Raw genomic sequence first — 20,183 nt, 5'->3', positions numbered from 1 at the left:
GCACCCTGACAGCTTAAAAGATCCTGAACCCCTTTTCAGGGGATAGAAAGACTTTTTCAGGGTAGCTGCCCATCTAAGGATTGAAAACGAAGGCTCTCTGTTCCTTCAAAGCTCTCCGTCCTCAGGCATGATCAGGGCTGTCCAAGGAGTGACACCCCTTCCCCTAATAATGATTATTCTGAATGGATTATATTATGTTAGACTTTTTCCTAGGACTGTGTTCTTTCTTTTAAATTTCTAACAGAAGGCATTTTTCTAGAATGATATATACAGAGCTTCCTTCTGTGGATATAGCCTTAAAGAGCACAGAGATTTCTACATAAGACATAGACAGCCTCTGCCTCTCAAAGATCTAGTATGAGCATCTGGCAGAGTGAAAGAACAGCTCAGAGGTCACATCTTGATCCAAATCCATGGAGCAGAGTTAGAAAACAGGAATGGCATAGTCTTTTGAAACATTAAAACCTGCTCTCAGTGACTCACCAACTCCAAAAGGTCACATCTCCTAATCCTCCCACCAAAGTTTCACAAACTGGAGACAAAGAATTCTAACTTGAGAACCTATGGGGTGCCATTCTCATTCAAATCACCATAGTCAACCATGTGTTAACAATTAGCAATATAATTGGCAAGTCAATGACTACCCAAGTAAGATGGGTTAGCTATGGTCTCATAGGTAAGTGGGAAATTTTCAGGACTCTAAAGTGTGATCTAGCATCCCAGAACTAGTCAGGGACTACTGTCTTCTTAACACCATCCTAAAGTCTTCAAATTAAAAGTGTTAGCAACATGATGCAAACCTTTTTTAAAAATTGACATTCTTTTTCCAAATATGGGCTTCCTCAAACATGCCTGATGTAGAATCCGTAGAATCCAATAGGAATGTTTAAATGATGCAATAACATGGATCTCAAAAAACAAAATATTGACTGTAGGTTATGTTTACCAAGCAAGAGGACCCACTAAGCTATTTAAATACTGTAGTTTATCCAGACAGTTGAATAATGACACTACAAAAAGAATTAAGCTTTGCTTCTCACTGATAAGGTCATTTACTCAGCCAATGGCTGACAAAGGGGGCAGCCTAACACAACAGAACATTTTAAGACAAGTGCCTGTTAAAGCTAAATATTACAGGAAAACTTTAAAGTCATTTTTGTTCAGCCTGGCTGTACCACAATGTCCCAAGTTATTGTTAGCATAGTGACAGGACAGAACAATCAGGGAAAGCAGGTCTGAAATCAGGAAGATTAATCCCAGGAATCAAATAATTCAGCCCTTTATAGACATTACCAAGTGTCTATTTGTGTTATCATTAGGACTTGAAGAAGAGTTTAGACAGGTAGCCCACTAAGGAGAAATGAAGTACCTTTTCATTCATTGCAGAGATGGTGTCAATATGACTTGGTGAAGAGCAAGGACTCACTCCACTGTCTGTTGATAACATGAGCAGCCCAGAGCCTCCACTGAAGGACACTGCAGGGGGGTCACTAGTGGGAAAGCAATACATTTTTTATGCCCATCCTAGTCAGAGATCTCTAAGCAAAAATCTAAGAGGATGCTGTACTCTCGTGTATTTGCCAGTAGCAAGTAGCATTTCACCTTCAAGTTTTGATGAAGGATAGGGAAATCTTGATTTCTATGCCTATGTAGGACTATCAAGGCTAAGCCTCCCCATTTTCAATGGTATACATTTTAAATGGAAAGTTCAACTGTGAGTATACAAAATAATAACTAAAACATCCAGTTTTCCTAAAAACTATCTCTTGCCATCTAACTTCTGATGGAATAAAAAGGAGACCATGAGGATTGTCTATACTGAGATGATGGAGATGTTAGAATCATCAGACAAACTTCAAACAGACCTTGTAATGAAAACTGTCTCAAAACATCAAATATAAGAGAATAAGAAAACAGAATGTCGTAGTAACAAATACAAAGTCTAAATAAGGAAACGAAAGGTGTAAAGAAAATCAAATCATGCTTTTATAACCCCAAAATATGGTATGTACGAGTGCTTCCTTTGCAAGCCAGAGCATGAGCCTCCAGTGTTCACTTAAAAGGCTAGGTATGACTGTGTGCTTGTAACCCCAGCACTGCTTAAAGTAGAGAAAGGAGGATCATTGAGACTTGCTGACTGAAAGCCAATTCCAGGCTCAGTGAGGTCCCTGGTATCAAGAGAAAAAGACTAAACATAATTGATCAGTCTGCACCCTCCTTTGGCCTTAGGGCATACACAAATGTTTATTCTCCAGCATACACATATGCACAACACACACAGAGAGAGAGAGAGAGAGAGAGAGAGAGAGAGAGAGAGAGAGAGAGAGAGAGAGAGAGAGAGAGGGAGAGAGAAATACATTAAACTTCACAAGTGAATAGATGCTTGTAATAGCAATGAGAAGCATAAAACAGGGCAGTGGTGAATCTATACCACCAACTAAAAAGAACGTGTTAAATATGTAAGAATTAAAGTCATTTAGCTTCATCAATATCGAAAGCAAAGTAGCCTTGTAAACTGTAATAAAAGGATGGTGTGGTGTAACTCTGGCTCCAGCAGATCCTATGCTGTCTTTTAATCTCTTTGGTTACCTACACACATGTTCGCACCCTACCCCACAGCATACATGTAAATAAAAATCTATATATAACTCAACATATAGTGATAGAAATCTGTCCACATATACTGACAGAAAGTTGCGCAAATAGGGTAAATTACCAGACGCTATTAACATTCAAAATGAGAGAAACCCTAGCAGGAAATGCCAAAGAATCCCAAGTCATGGCGCATCACACTCAAACTCCTACCATCAAAGTCGAACATTCATACAATCCAGCACCCTCCAAAAAAAGCAACCTGGTTGCTTTTGTCACTGAAAGCCGAGAGAAGAGAATCAGATTTCCATGTGCTATATAAAAAGAACAGACAACTCTCAATTTTATATCAAGAAAAATCAATCATAATATTCCCAGCTGAAAGAAGATTAAAGAATGTGGCATATTCACATATATGTTAAAAAGCATAACTGAAAGAAAGTATTCAAATAGGAAGGGCATAAAAGGAGACTTAAAGCAATAAAGAAAAAAACAACATAATATATTTTAAAAATAAACCTCAGTATTATGTAAAGCAGTGCAGCCTTTATAAATATTAAAGATCATTAGAATGATTTTATGTTGTTTTAACAGAATTTAAAAAGTGTAATTTTAAGGTTATAGAACTCTGCTCTAAATGGGTCAGTGTGACAAATGTGCTCAGTGATGAGTCATATCCAACAGTCAGTGTAGCTCTCATCGCCACTGCCTCAGTGGAGCAGCACCTTATACTGTTTTGCAAAACTGGCTGTTGCTATGCTATTCAATGCACAGAAAGCTGAGTTCTGATACCCACACTAGGGAAAAACAAAACAAATGAAACTATGAGCAGAGTTGAAACTTGTGGTGTCAAGGATTCTATGCCCTTTTATGGCTCATGTATCATTTTGTCTGCCCTCTCTCCTTATATCTAATGCGACCCTCTCTTTACTTTCTTTCTAAATTTGAAGTGTACAAAAAAGAATAAATAAAATAAGCACTTGTTCTCTTAAATTCTCTTAATTATTTTGGAAAATTAAAAGAAAGGGAATAACAAAACCAGTTGATAAGGACCTAATTACAAACAAAGAAAATAATAATTAGCACAATTAAATAAACATTGTAGAAGGAAGGATGGATTTAAAAAGAGGTAACTATATTTCAATTATATTGAACAAATAATAAAATTATTAAGCTACAAAAAGTTATGTATATACACTATAGCACTTGAAAAACCATGTAACAGGGAAAAATTCACATATAAAAATTAGATTCTAATGTTCATTCAACACACATATAATTTTTAAAAGTAAGTAAAATAAAACAATTGCAGAATGAACAGAAGGCAAGAATTATAAATATGTATTTAACCTCTCTCATATCAATAATTGCATTGTGTAAGTGATCCAAGTGCACCAAATAAAATTTTGAGTGGATTAAAATGTATGACCCAACTATTTACTATAAACAACAAAATAATGATACCTATAACTTAAAAGCCAAGTAATATAGGAAAATATAGAATGCAAATATTGAAAAGAGCCTGCTGGGATGTATTGGTACATGAATTGAATCCCAGGACTTGGGAGGCAGAGGCAGGCAATCTCTGAGTTCGAGGCTAGGTTGGTGTATAGAAAAGCCAGGGCTCAAATAAATAAAAATAAAACACAGAAAGAGAAGAGTTTAGATGTCAATATTATGTAAGGTAAAGGAGAATTCAGAGCAAGGTTATCACTAGAGGAAGAAAATGCTACTACATTACAAACTGGCCTTTTTTTTAATTTTATTTTCCAGTTTAAATTTAGATAAGAAACAAGGTTGCTTCACAAGTCAGTTCCAGGTCCCTCTCCCATTCCCTCCCCTCCTCCCGTGCCCTCCCCCAACCCCCCCCCGTTATCCCCTCATTCCCCCAGGGAGGGTGAGGCTCTCCATGGGGGTGTCCATAGTCTGTCATTTCATATAGGGCAGGGCCTAGACCCTTCCCCAAGAGTTCAGGGTGAGAGTGCACCTCACATTGTTCTATGGGAGTCCAAAGTCCATGTGTATACTTGGGATGGGTACTGATCTGCTGCCCAAGGCTCAATAGATTCCCTAGGCCTCCTCACTGACACCCAGATTCAGGGGTCTTGATCAGTCCCATGCTGGATTCCCAGGCTGATGCCTGGGATTCAAGAGTTAACCTTTGTCTGGTCAGCTGTTTCAGGGGGTTAACCCAGCCCAGTCTTAATCCCTTTGATCATCTGTCCTCCCTCTCTGTTACTGGCTTTCTTGAGTTCAGCTCAGTACTTAACCAAGGGAGTCTGCCTCTTCTTCGATCAGCCACTAAATGAAGTTTCTGTTTCCCAGACTCTCTGGCCATAGGATTGTAGGCTGGCACTCCCCAGATCTATGTCTAAAATCCATATATGAGAGAGTACATGCCATGTTTCTCTTTTTGTGACTGGGTTACCTCACTCAGGATGGTTTCTTCTAGTGTCATCCATTTGCCTGCGAATCTCATGATTCCGTTATTTTTTTCTGCTGAATAGTACTCCATTGTGTAGATGTACCACATTTTCTCTATCCACTCTTCGGGTGAGGGACATCTAGGTTGCTTCCAAGTTCTGGCTATTACAAATAAAGCTGCTATGAACATAGTGGAACAGACATCTTTGTTGTATGAATGGGCGTCTTTTGGATATATGCCTAAGAGTGGAGTTGCTGGGTCTTGTGGTAGGTTTATTCCCATTTTTCTGAGGAATCTCCATACTGCTTTCCAAAGTGGCTGAACCAGTTGGCACTCCCACCAGCAATGGAGGAGTGTCCCCCTTTCACCACATCCTCTCCAGCATAAATTGTCATTGGTGTTTTTGATTTTAGCCATTCTGACAGGAGTGAGATGGTATCTCAGAGTTGCTTTGATTTGCATTTCCCGGATGGCTAAGGATGTTGAGCACTTTCTCAAGTGCCTCTCAGCCATTTTAGACTCCACTATTGAAAACTCTCTATTTAGTTCTGCATCCCACTTTTTAATAGGGTCCTTTGGTGTTTTGCTTCTTGAGTTCTTTGTAAATTTTGGAGATCAACCCTCTGTCAGATGTGGGATTAGTGAATATTTTTTCCCATTCTGTGGGCTGCCTTTTTGTCTTGCTGACTGTGTCCTTTGCCTTACAGAAGCTTCTCAGTTTCAGTACGTCCCATTTATTAATTGTTGATCTTACTGCCTGTGCTACTGGTGTTATGTTCAGGAAGCTGTCTCCTGTACCAATTCGTTCAAGGGTACCACCCAATTTCTCTTCTAAGAGGTTCAGTGTGGCTGGATTTATGTTGAGGTCTTTGATCCATTTGGACTTAAGTTTTGTGCATGGCGATGAACATTGAATTTCTGGTAGAATTCTGCACTGAGGCCATCTGGACCTGGACTTTTTTTGGTTGGGAGACTTTTGATGACAGCTTCTATTTCCATAGGGTTATAGGTCTATTTAAATTGCTTATCTGTTCTTGATTTAGTTTTGGCAAATGATAGCTGTCCAGGAAGTCATCCATTTCCTTTAAATTTTTGAATTTTGTGGAGTACAGGTTTTCAAAGTATGACCTAATGATTCTCTGGATTTCCTCAGAGTCTGTTGTTATGTCCCCCTTTTCATTTCTGATTTTGTTAATTTGCGTGTTCACTCTCTGCTGTTAGGTAAGACAAACTGTCCTTTTAACCCTGAACAAATACTAGTAAACAGAATTCAACATGTGGTAACAACAAACACTCAGAGAACTAGAAGAAATATATAAATCCTTCATTATATCTGGAGACATACATATTATTTTAGGTCCCCATTATATTCAAAGCATTACCTGGCTTTGAAAATGGGACAGTAAAAAAAAATATATATATATATGTATATATACATACATAATGTCTGATGCATGACAGTGTTTTCTATATAGGTCAGGGAAATGCACACATCAGTCTCCATAATACAGCTGCCTAAGCAAACCTGCAGAGTGACAATCCCGTTGACATGCTAATATGGATAAGAGAAATCTCACTAGACAATGAGCTGCAGGAAATAATGGCTGAAGAGAGAATGAACATAAGTTTGTTTCAGGGATGAACCTCTTGACAGGTTATCCAATCTCAAGCAGTCAGCCCCCAAAAGATATGCATAGGAGCAGCACTAAATGGCCTCAGAAGCTTGTATTTGTGTGTGTGCATTTGTGTGTACGAGTGCATCTCTCTGTCTGAATAATAATTTTTAAAAAATGAGGCTGTAAATTTGAAAGGGAGTGCAGGGAGACATAGGAGCAATTTAAGACAGGAGAGAAAATTCAAGGATAACATTTTAAAAGATGCCTCAGAAAACTCAAGGTGTATTAGGGAAAACAGATGTTATTAAATTAACAAGGACTTTAATCCGCTGTGACTGTAAGTGATCCACAAGGAACCTCTAAGACACTAACATTGCAGTATCATTTAAAGTATCCTGCTTAATATAACCAATCAGCAAACACATAACGTCTTAGCTACATAACTAAACAGGGTCTATGCTTCCATTGTATTTCTTGGAAATTTTTAAAGAAAATCCATATTACCCTGCGTAGATTTCAAATCTTCCACACAGCCAGGGAAGCAGCATTCTCTGAATGTCTGTACTTCATTTTGCCAATGAAATGATTTGCAGTGCCTCTTTCTCAGCTGGTTATTTTCCAACACAAAGTCAGATAATAGGACAATAATAATTGGTTTATTACATTTTTAGTTTGTTAAGGCAAGACCTCATATAGCAAAGGCTGGCCTCAGAATTGCTTTGTAACGGAGGATGATTAAAAATTTGAATCTGCCTGCCTTTACCTCCCAAGTGCTGGGACTAAAGGTGTGCCGCTCCATTCCAGTTGTGTGTTGAATATGAACTACTCTCTATGAGCTCACACATTTGAACACTTAGTATCTAGAAGGCGGTCCTGTTTGGGAAGGTTTTGGAACCTTAAGAAGGAGGGACCCTGCTGTATGTTGGTCACTGGTAGAGGGCCTAGGGCTTTTTTTTTTTTTTTTTTTTTTTTTTTTTTGGTTTTTTGAGACAGGGTTTCTCTGTATTGTTTTGAGGCTGTCCTGGAACTTGCTCTGTAGACCAGGCTGGCCTCGAACTCACAGAGATCTGCCTGCCTCTGCCTCCCCAGTGCTGGGATTAAAGGAGTGTGCCACCAATGCCTTGCAGGCCTAGGGATTTTATAACCTGGTCACAGCTCCTGCTCCCTCTCTTTTAAATGCTAATGAAATGCTGTCTCCAGCCAGCCTCCTACTTGTACCACCACGTTTTCTCTGCATTGATAAACTATATTCTCTCACACTATGAACCAGAATGAAGCCTTGCTACTTCAGTTACTTCTTGCTGGTCTCAATTAGAAAATGTATTAAAACACCCATTTTAATGTGGAGGTTGGGATGAAGCACAGACTTATATACAGGCTGGGCAAGAGCCCTACCAACTGAACTACATAGGTGTACGTGGCTGATGAAAATTCTAAACACATAAGATAAAAACAGGGTGAAGAAGTGCATGGTAGACGACCAAAACCAGACTTACCCAAGCCCACAAACCACCAGGTAACAGAGACTGTGGACTTACCACAGTGTAGATCTGATGCTTGCGTCTTTTAGCCAAGTCAATTATGTTTACTCCATTGTAGTAAAGGTTTTCCATACAGCCATGGAAGTTTTTCTTTAAAAATGTCCCAGGTTTGCTTGGCACTGGAATTCCTCCAAAACTGAGCTTCATGGTGGAAAAAAATCAAAATCAACTCTTAGTTGCAAGATCTGAAGACGTTGGAATGTAAGAGAAGTAAGTACATTCTCTAGATTTAATTGTATGTGTGAGCCAAGAGGCTTTAGTAATTGCACATGCCACCTGATTGCTCAATTTAAAAGATGCTGATTAGCCTATATAAAAATATCTGTAATTGCTTACCTCTTATGGGTTTACCTTACAAAACCATTTTCATTTCTTTATTAGAACTTTTTAATACTAAATAAAACAGTAATTTACAAGGGAAAGAAGAGAAAATAAAAAATCAACATCTTTATGTTTTTCTGGAGCAGCAGAAAGGATGCAGCCATATAAAAGCTAAGGAAACACACAGATACTTGCTCCAAAAATGACTATTTCTAAAACTCACAGTAACCAAAGACCTTTTATGCACAGGGTTGTTCCGCAACTGTTATCTATTAAGATAAAAGGTTGAAATAATGACAAGTGTCTTATGGACTTGAGAAGTAATTAATAACCAGCATTCTGGATCTGTTATCATGACAATTATTAAATATTTACAGTAAGATACGAAATGAATGCAATTTTGATTGTAAAGTACAATAATTACTATTAACTATAAAATATGATCTCAGGCATGAGAAAGTTGTGTACACCAGGGTCAGGAGATATTCATGTGGTAAAAGCACTAGCCTTATAGGCTCAATGACCCAAGGTTGATTCCTAGAACTCCTGTTAAAAAATAAATAAAAGTAAAAAAACAAAGAAAAAAACCAGCAAGTCAGTTGAAACAGCCTGCTCCAGCCCTACTATGAATAGCCAGTAGGGGAGGAAATGAAAATGTTCCCGAAACTCACCAGCCAGCTAGTCTGGAGTAAACACTGCAGCAACTAAAACAAGAAAGACTCTGTTGCAAAGTATAAAATGAACAACTACTGAAACTTGTTCTCTTACTTCCACAGCCACAACATGATACATGTGTGCATGCACCATACACACATACACACACACACACACACACACACACACACACACACACACACACACACACACCTACAAAGTTTAGGCACAGAACTACAGTTTACAGATGTTAGTTTTCTTTACTATGTATCTGTCCAGTAAATTAAGACAATTTATGATAGATATAGTGAATAACAAAACAACCTTTGGGAATACTGGTTCTACTGTGCAAGACAAAGGAACAGTAATTAGCCTCTCATTTGCCTCCCCATCATTAGCCAGGAGCCAGGTATTCTCCATTGCTTTGAAAAGCCGCATTACCTAGGACACTTCATCCTTGCATCTCTCTCCTTTCTCCCTGGTTTCTTTCCTCCCTGTGTCCCCTTTTCTCTGCTTCCTCTGCATCCTCTATCACTTCCCCCATCTCCTCTCCTCTTTCCTGCATGGACAATGTCAGAAGGGAACATGTTCTCCCAACTATGGCATCTTCTCTCAGTTTCTCCCATCATTAGTCATATACTAATACTATAGTGGGCCCAGATGTTTAAGTTGCAAAGGATTTTAAATGTTTCTTACTCTGATGGGGCTATAAAATATTTATTACTTTTTCTTCTGCTTTACCTCTAAATATAATTACAAGGCTTTCATCTATTTTTAACTTGAAACTCTAATCACTATTTGTTTATGCTTTTATGTAGTTTCTTTGAATTTGAGGTGTAAATTCATGAGATATGCACAAAACACTTTAATCTTCAAATTTATTCTCTGTAGTTTTATTTTACTTTGCTTTTCTAGTCAAAATTTTCTAAGACATAGCAAAACCATTTTGAAGACTTAAAAAAAAAAGCAATACAGAATTTCTGGAAACAAAGCATGTAAACAGCAGCCTTCTGTTTTCCAATTATGCAAAGCAGTGATTCTGACTTCTTCATTGAAAAAATATTTCCCACTCGTTCCATATATTGGTTATTTATGTTTGTTTTTTATTGACATATTATAAATAATAAGGTAATGTAATTTTGTTCTTTGTCTTTTCAAAAATAAATACCATAGCATGTAAGAAGCATTAGGTTTATTTTACTAATAAGTAGAATTATAGACCAGAATCTAAGTTCAGAGATTCACTTTGAACTTATTGAACCACTCTACATATCATTTGCCTTAAATTGAACATATACATAAATTAAGGAGCAAATGAATTTAAGTTTTAATGTTTTTGAAGTCTAGATTTGTCTAATATGAATTAAAGTATTTATTGATTTTATAAAAATAGATTATAAATCTTGAAATTTTTAAAAAATCTATGAAAACTATTGATAACTTATTTATGAGGACACTATTGATTTGTTGCAGTATTCCAATACTTTTACTGTGAGCACTTTGCAGTTTTAAAAGGTACATTTTAAATTTATTTTCAGGAATTAAATTGTTAATGTAAAAGTATTATAAGATACCTCTATTTTTACAAGTTTGCGCAGAGACTGGTAAGTTTATCCTGTTCATTTTTATGTTAAGCATCTTTAATTTTAAAAAGAAACTCCAATATTCTCTGCTTCCCACATAGAGAATATTGGCTATAGAATAGTGCTTGAAAAGGCTGAAGAGGAATAAAACAGAATTTCTTTTCAATAACAAGCCTTTTGTTTATTCACGGAATAAACAGTGTAGATGGAAACTATGCAGAGTGCTGAATATAACAAAGCTGTAATCTCATATTGTACATAAGGGGAACAACCTGCCATGTTGTGTGGAATGCTTTGGAAAGACATTCAGTGGGGATGGAACTAAAGCAGTGGGGAGTTTGTGGGCTTCCTCTCTGAACCTGTCTGGGGCTCCAAAGGAGGAAAACAGCACTTGTGATGGATAATATTGATGGTCAACTGAATAGAATGAAGAATCTCTGAAGAACAAATCCTTGGGCATTTCTGAGAGATGATTTATAGACTGTTTTAGTTAAGGTAGTTTCATTCCATGCTGGAGGCTTGGCCTGAATAAAAGAGAGTAGACACATTGTACATAGCACTTGACTTTCTCTGCTTCTTGACTATGGATACAATATGACAAGCTGCCTCAGTTCTTGCTGCTATGATGGACCGTGTCAACAAACTGTGAGCCAAAATAAACCCATCCTACCTTAAGTTACTTCTGTCTGGGTATTCTGATCTTGCAATAAGTAAAGTAGCTAAGGAAGCACTTACACTCATGTTTGCATAGTCATTATGCTGCAAGACTGTTAGAGTTAGTTGTCTGGGACTCAGACTGACCCCTGAGCAAAACAGCTAGTTGCATGAGATGCAATGTGGAAGGCCTGAGAGCTGTTTGGTTGTGATTTAGACACTCATGTATGACTGTTAGAGGTACAAGAACAGAAAGACAGGATTAATATATTGAGGCTCTTAGAAAATGCACAAATGGCAGGTTGGGAGGTTGGCAGATCCCATATGACACATCTCACAGGCTACATCACAGCATGGCAAGCATCACATACAGAAGCAACAAAAATTGGCACATGATTTTCATGGACTCAAAAGAGCTGAAGCTACTGTGTATCATTTGCAGGTGGAACAATTTACTGCCACCTGGCTGACTAACAGCCCATAGTAAAGAAATGAGGAACTCTTCAATGCAGATAGCTTTAAGAAAACATTAACTAGTTATTAGTAAGATTGGTGATCAGGAGTGGGATCATGAATTTCCACGTAGAATGACAAAAACTTTAAAGGAATTTTAGAAACAAAAGAATGGAGAAAAGCATGGGTTCTTGGTAGCAGCATTTTTCTCAGGTGGGCTCTGTTTTGCTAGCAACAAGCAGAGACTCATGCTGCTCACTTAAGGAAGTTTTCCTGACTCAGCATAGGCAAAAAAACAAAAAAAACAAAACAAAAAAAAAAACAGCAAGGTTTTTTAAGAGGCTCTGCTAATGATTGAAAGGCTGGAATTGGCAGTGACCACACCTCCTAGCCAGCGGCTTTTGCTGGATGTCAGCATAGACTGAGACAGTGAGCTGGAATCACAGTTATACCCACCATCTTGGAAAAACTGCAGAATAACAGCCTCAGTTTTAATAGCTATGTGGCCATAAAATCATAAAGAGTTACAGTAAAGTCAGACTTGGATAAAAAAAATTCTAAAGGTTTACAGTGTGTTTAAAAATATACGTAGGATTGAGATTAAAAAACAAAAACAAAAACAAAAAACGACATAGTGGTAAATAAATAGAGAAGCCGGCTATGGTGGCACACGCAGGTAGGATTTCCTCCAGAGGCAGAGGCATGCAGATTTCCAAAGAGAAACCCTGTCTCAGACAAAAATAAATAAAAGTAAAAGAAATAAAGTAATAATAGATAAATAAATAAGCCATGTAAAGATGGAAAATACACAAAAACTCTGGATACTGTACGCTATTGTGTTTTTCAGTTTTTTGATTGCTAAGGAACAACTGCTAAAGTACACTTGATTATAAATGCTGCTGAATTAATTCAACTTATATCTTTTGAAAATGCCTTGACTTCAAAATTTAAGTATAAGTATATGTTACTTTGGAAAAGAGTTTTTGTTTATGTTTCTACAGAAAATGGAAAGCTGTGGATTTCTTCCAGGCTTCTGTGGTTTGATGAACCCAGACCCCCGGAAGCAGTGGGCCAGGTATTCAACAATCAAGACAGCTAAGATGATGCAGCCTTACAGACCCTGAAAATAAGGACTTATGCAGGTTTCTTACTTCGTCCTGATCCCTGTAGTATAAACAGCGCCCCCTTCCAGCACTAAGCAGTTTGGAATAAGTGATGTCCAAATCCCCATATTGTTTATAAATCTTTGTTTTCATTTGAATGGGGTTGCTTATAATTGGTTAATAATCACAACCAATCTCTTTTTAAAGGAAAAAGGGGATTATGGTATGGAAAAGAATACTTGGTATGGTTTTTCATTTATTGATACAAATTCAAGGTCAATTTTTGGTGCATATATTTCTCCTCTTGATTAAGTAATGTGCTTATACTGATCTTTTAAAATGTAATGCATAATTAAATACAGACTATAGACTTATAATAGTCAGAACTTATAGTTAGGTTAGTTAGGATTTCTAGATATACATAGATATATTTGTGATATACAGTCTTCAAACCTTTCAAAGACCTTCAGAAAATGGAATTTAAAATGGTTTAGGGTTTTTCTTGACAATGAGAAATGTCTGTGATTGGCATCACCAATTACATCTGAGAGGAAGATGGGCATCAAAGAAATTCATTACGGCAAGGTTAGCCATTTGGGCAAGAAACTGCTCTTGCCTAGACTACTTGACTGTTGCTGTATAAACTGGACATGCAGGACCCACAGGAACGTGACTGCTGAACTTAAACTGTCCTCCAGGGTTCCTGATTCATATAAGAGTCTATGAGACTTTCTGCAGGACACAGAAAAATGACAGACAGACTGCCAATGCAGATGGACAGTTTAAAATTTACTGCTGTGCTGAGAAGTCTTCCAGACACACTGTGGCCTATGGGCTGAAGATGAATGCCCCAACATTACAGAGGAACTTCGGGTGACTGTCCAGGAAGAGAGATGTCTCTATCAACCCTAGTATTTTTATATTATCCTTCTGTGGTCTTTGATGGGGTTGAAGACAGATAGTTATAGTTTTCCTTAGTTATGATAAAAGATAAGCTGCGTTAGGACTTTGGATTCACAATGATGGGATAGATGATATTTTCTTTAAATCTTGCTAAATGTTGATAGACAAAATATTGTAACTGTGTTCTTGCTTGATAGCTGTTCAGTTATATATAATTTGATTATGTTAAAGTTAAGACTTTTCTTTTTATTTAGACAGAAAAGAGGAGATAATGGGAAATCCTATATATATATGTCAATAAAGCACTGCTGGCCAATAGGGAAACAAGACAAGTGGGACTAGGAGTCGAAGAGTACTCTGGGAAGGAGAAACATAGAGAGTCATCATGTAGCTGCCTTTCTCTGGTAAGAGAAATACTTAGATTAATAATTATGGAGTAAATATGTAAGTCAGAGATAGTCAGAAATCAAGCAAACGACCAACAGCTTCATAATTAATACAGCGTCTTGTGTGTTATTTGGGGACTACAACGTGGCAGAGCCCAGGTGACTGGTGGGGAAAAAATCAAAGCAGCTGGCAAGGAAAAGGCTTCACTCAACAAGTAAAAGTCTTAGGTAACTTCAACTGCCAAGTTGACACAGACCATCATTATTCATGGGAGTATTAACTGAGGGACTGCTCACATCAGATTGGCCTGTTGTTTTGTTATGATGGTTGCCCATTTGTGTGGAAGGACCCACTGTTGGCAGTACCATGCCTCAGCAGGTAGGTTTTAGCTATATCAGAAAGCTAGCTTAACGGAGGCCAGAGAGAGCCAGGTTTCTGTTTAAGTTTCAGATTGTGTTCCTGCCCTGCGTCCCCTCAATGATGAATTGTGACCTGGAAGTGTAAGCCAAATACACCCTTCCTGACCCAAGTTGCTTTGTCAAAGAGTTTTATCACAGCAGCAGAATGAATGCAGGACTATCACCAGAGTTGCATTCATCCCTCAACAACTCTGACTTGTCATCACTCTCCCTAGCATATCCCTGTGTTCAAAGGGAACAGACTGAATCCAGCAAAAAAGAGAAAATCAAAATTGTACTGAGGTCCACTTGATCAGGAATATACATTTCCCACTGGATTTATACTTTAAGCTTTTTGTATTAGTAGAGAAAATTTAAATTTATTTAGAAAAATATGAAAAAATAACTCTTAAGAGTAGAGGGATGTCCAGTGGAGGTATGTCCCATTTTTTAAAAATTTTCTATGAAGAATCTGACATTCTAATGGTACTATGAATTGGAGACTTAGTTCATTTTCAGGCAGTCAGGGTGGAAAACTGCTTCATGTATTGATAATGTTCCTTCAGACACAACATTAATTTCTCTAAATATTTCCCAAGACTGTGTATGTTGCCTTAATAGAGAACTATGAATTCCGTGTTAGTAATCACAGTCTCACATCATTTATATTTGATATTTCTCTGACAAATGAAAGATTAATTAGTAAAAGTAAAAAAATTGTTTGGAATTATCTCTTTGGCCAAGTCACACTTGTGTATGATTTACAATAGATAAATTATGGAAGCTATTATCTGCAATGATTGAAATTGATGTGAAAAACTGTTCCAACTTGTTCAGGTAAATGTGACAGATGTTCAAGTTCCCAGTTTGGGTTTTCTCCTTGACTCTATACACTGAAGATTTCAGGAAATGTCATAGCTGTGTCGACCATTCTACAAAGCTGATTTTTAACTTCTTCCATTGTACTGAGGGAGAATCTTGCAGGTCTGATCTCCCTTTAGTGCCCTTCAAATCTATCCACTGTTCACTTCTGTGTCTGACCTAACATCCTTGAGATCTGGTAAAATACTTATTGGGATGTATAAATAGAATGCTACCTTCCACCAACCAGAAGTTTTAGAATGTCAGCAGAGAACATTCAAGGTGTATGGCAGGGATGTCTCACCTGTACCTGATTGTGTTTTACAATCAACTTGACACATGCCTTTTGTTAGTCTGTAATTACATGGAGGCACATGCTACTGGAGGCAGTGTGAATCTGTATTCTTAGGTCAGGGTCACTCATATTGGAGTCCAGAATACACTATTCCTTCGGGTAATTCACTGAGCTGCACAACTATGTTGCTTAGGCAGAGTCCCTTAATTTCCTCCAATGCCTTCCACCTGAAGGTTGAGTGAGCCAGTGGTTTTAGAGTAGCAGTGGATAGCTACTCTATCCACTTGATAGAGTTTTCTAAGTGTCATGTTTGTTTATGTTTTATGTGATATCATCATACAGCAAGTGCAGAGAAAATTAGAGAGCATAATGACAGACTTAGCACAACCTTTATACTTTTATCTTAATTTTTACTTTCAAAGATGCTAATTTTCATATCTATGATGTTTTCTATATCAATTTGATGAGTTTATCTTTGAAACATTTTAAATTAATTTTGCTTCAAAGTTTATGTTATCTTATAAATTTTTGTATGTGTATGTGTTCATGCGTATGTACATGTATATATATATATATATATATATATATATATATATATATATATATATGTATAGGCCAATGTTCAACACTGGGTGGCTTCCTCAATCAACTTCCACCTTACTTTTTAAAAATTTTTTCATTACTTTAATTTTAAATAGCTTGCTTCACATTTCAGTCTCAATTCCCTCTCCCTCTCCTCCTCCCGCACCCCTGTCACCCCCCCTCAGCCTCCCACCCTATCGCCATTTCCTTCCACATAGGGGATATCTAGAGTCTGTCATTTCACTCAGGGCAGGATGCAGGCACTCCCCTAAGAGTCCAGGCTGAGAGATCATCCCTCTTTGTGTTATGAACACATGAAGTCCATTTGTATGCAAGGGATAAACACTAATCTACTACCCAGGGCCCCATAGGTTGCCCAGGCCTCCTCACTGACTCTCACACTCGTGGGGGCGTCTGGATCAGTCCCATGTTGGCCTCCCAGCTGTCGGTCTGGGGTCCAAGAGCTCCCCCTTTTTCAGATCTGCTGTCTCTGCTGGTTTTGCCACCCCATTCTTTGCCAATTTGCTCACTGCTCCTCTCTCTCTGTCACTGGGTCATGGGTTCAGTTCAGTGTTTAACTGTGGGTGTTTGCCTCTGCTTCCATCAGTCACTGGATGAAGGTTCTAGGATGGCTATAGACATCAAGTTCATTATTAGAAATGGGCATATAAAGTGTTCTCTCCACTATTGCTTAGCTTGCCAGTTGGTGTCATCCCTTTAGATTACTAGAGGTCTCACTGGAGCCAGATCTGTCTTCTAACCTATGACTCTATCTTCCTGCTATCTATCCCCCATTCAACCTTCCTGTTCCTCCATGACCTTCTCTCTCTTCCTCTTCTCCCCCTCTCTTCTTTCCAGCTCCCACTACCCCCCCCCTGATTTCCCAATCTGTTCAGAAGATCGTGCCTCATTCCTCTTCTCTGGGGTACCACGCATATCTCTTTTAGGTTCTTTCCTGTTTCCCAGACTCTCTGTCAGTGGAAGTGCAGACTGGCACTACCCTAATCCATGTCTAAAATCCATATATGAGTGAGTACATACCATGTTTGCCTTTTTGTGACTGGGTTACCTCACCCAGGATGGTTTCTTCTAGTGCCATACATTTACCTGAAAATTTCAATATTCCATTGTTTTTTTCCTGCTGAGTACTACTCCATTGTGTAAATGTGAGACAGCATCTCTCACCCAACCAAGTGTTTACAAATTTAGTGATCCTGGTTGTCAAAGAGCCCCAAAGATATTTTCATTTCCATCTCCCCAGTTTTGGAGCACAAGCCCATGCAACTGTGGCCAGTTAACTTTTTCATTGGGTTGAGAGATGAAATTCAAGTCTTTATGTTTGTATTAACACACATTTTATCTACTGAGATACCTCTCTAGCATACTCAAACCTGAGTGTGCCATTCAATCAGACAGATCAAAACTGTACTTATTGACTTGGATCAAAAAGTTTGATAAGCAATTTCCTTCTGACTCTGATCTTTTCTTGTGCTTTTTGACAATTTTGTCACCTGTTCACTTGCTTGTCCTCTTGAATTGCACAGTGTGCCTGTCTTTCATCTCAGGTTCTGATGAAACCAGGTAGACTACACATTCCACTCACAGCTTGCCTTTGACAACATCCTCTCCCCAGGAATCTGATGGGATTTCTGGTGTCACAGAGAGGCTGCAGCTGGAAGAATTGCAGGAAAAGACCCCTCTTTGATGTTAAATGCATGATACTCTGCTCTAAAACTTGCCTCTCTTTTCATCTGACATCATTACCTTCCTTTTTGTCTCAGACCTGCCCTCTCTTTCTCTGATCTCTGGAGCTACTTTGATGACAACGAGTTCCTTTCTCCATTGCTAAATTTTTCTCTATCCAGTTAAAATATACATTTATGCTGTTGCCTTGGCAGTCAATTTTGTGATGGATGGTCTCCAATAATGGATGTGAGCTATTGTCTTCTTTTCCAGTCTCCTCTGAAATGTAACCAACCTTGGTGTCACTCATAGAAATGTCATGAGCATCAGAAGCAGCAACACTTCCTTGGAGTACATCCTAATTTGAGTTTGTGCCACTGATACATGAGATAAAAGCTCTTAATTTTCTGGTAAATAGCACTTTATGTTTATGGTTTGAAAGCTGATAAAAGTTTTTTTGGTAATGGTATTTATCATAGCAATAGAAAGTAAACAATGTTCTAAGGACAGGAGTCAAATACTCATTCTGACTAGGCAAGCATGCCTGAGCCATCTCTCCACCCATATATATGTGTTAGTGGGTGGATTGGAACTTTAGTAGAGACAGTCCAAACTAGATATCTGGAATTCAGTCATGGTTTATGACTTCCTGTCATTAGACATGAAGACAGAAATCTCAGCTTTATGGTAAAATCTGTATTTTTTAAAACAATGGTTTTTTGAATGCACAAATGCCACCACTACTCTGCTAGCATGGCATCTAATCCCTAAACTGTGAGATCCAAATAAACTCATTCTTCTGTAAGTTGCCAGGGTCATGATGTCTAATCACAGCATAAAAAACTAATACAGATAGGTTATCTCCTTTAATATAGAGCTTACCAATTCAGCAAGACTGGTTAACCAGAAAACCCAGGGATCCACCTATCTCAGCTGCAACAACACTGAGATTACAAATACACAACACCTAATGCTTTTGAAGTCAAAATCCCATGATTTAATGACAAGTACCTTACCAGATGAGCCATCTCCCCAGCCCAATCCTACTTTTAAGAAAACTTGAAGTTCCATAACCCCAGTCTACTGTCAGTTCATCAGTCTACCCTGGCACTTTGCCACAGTCCCCAGACAATAAACAGATCCATGATCTTTAAACCCCTGCTGCCTGCTACAGTCCTTAAAGAGAAAAAACAGAAGGGAAAGCAGAGTAACATGCAGCCATCAGGTTCTTCACAGTACAAATTGACCACTCCAGCTTTCCCACAGGAAGCACACTGTCCAATGTGTATAGGATCTTGCCCTTGCGACTAGACGCACACCGTCATTTGTATTAATATTGTTTTGGTCCAGATCAGAGCATGAGTAACGCCTGTGACTTCTCCTGCTAAATGAATAAATGGGTATATTTCACAGACTCACCCAAAGCTGTGGAATAGCCAAATTGTTCTAACATAAATTTTATGGGATTTGTCTCTGTTTATCAGTCACTAGGTTCTTTGACCAATTGGTCAAACTGAATACATTTTATTCTTCTAGAAAAGATCTGGATGGAAATATGTCCTTCAGTGTTGTCCATATGCTGAGACAGTAAGGGCTCCTGCTGGGGACAGGCATTCATCTCTGGATCCACAGACCACAGTCTTCTTCATAGGAGCAGTGTTCACAGACCAGGTGAGATGAACACAAATGTGTCCTTACTCTTTTCCACCATGACCTTCATACCCATCCAAGTCACTTGACTTAACATTGTCATGACACCATCACAATCAATAGGCTTTCCCCCTCCCACCTGTTCTTCTGAGGACTGGGGGTGTTCACAGCATAGACATATCTGGGGATGGTTCTGTGTGACTTCATGCTAAGAGAGTTGCTAACAAATCTTATTGAGCAAATCCTTTGCTCAATTTGGACCTCTTTAAATATTTAGACTACAGCATGTGGCTCTCCATTTGTATTCTTGCCCCAGGCTTCATGTATGTCTGAGAGGGCCTGGCTAATTTTCTATTAATTTATTAATGAATATAATAATTCAGCCAGTCTCCAAATGGCTGATTAGCCACCTCAATGAGGAGAGGACGGCTAATTAAGCCATGCTATCAACATCCTAGCAGAAACTTGGATAAAACAAGTAA

The 20,183-nt window shown here is 38.3% G+C and overlaps 1 protein-coding gene across 2 annotated transcripts in view; it reads right to left on the bottom strand.

The window, feature by feature from the left end:
• Cntnap5 (contactin associated protein family member 5) overlaps window positions 1–20,183 on the bottom strand; it is a 919,042-nt gene that overhangs the window by 479,223 nt on the left and 419,636 nt on the right. The window contains exon 7 of one of the 2 annotated variants that reach the window (XM_040737776.1): window positions 8,172–8,315. The exons of the other annotated variant lie outside the window; for it this stretch is intronic. Coding sequence (XP_040593710.1) covers window positions 8,172–8,315 — 144 coding nt within the window. The remainder of the gene's footprint in view (window positions 1–8,171; window positions 8,316–20,183) is intronic. 2 annotated transcript variants of the gene reach the window in all.

This window comes from Mesocricetus auratus, unplaced genomic scaffold (genome assembly GCF_017639785.1).
Source record: "Mesocricetus auratus isolate SY011 unplaced genomic scaffold, BCM_Maur_2.0 Super-Scaffold_100676, whole genome shotgun sequence".
NCBI classification, from domain to species: Eukaryota; Metazoa; Chordata; class Mammalia; order Rodentia; family Cricetidae; genus Mesocricetus; species Mesocricetus auratus.
This window is presented reverse-complemented; position numbering and strand designations above follow the sequence as displayed.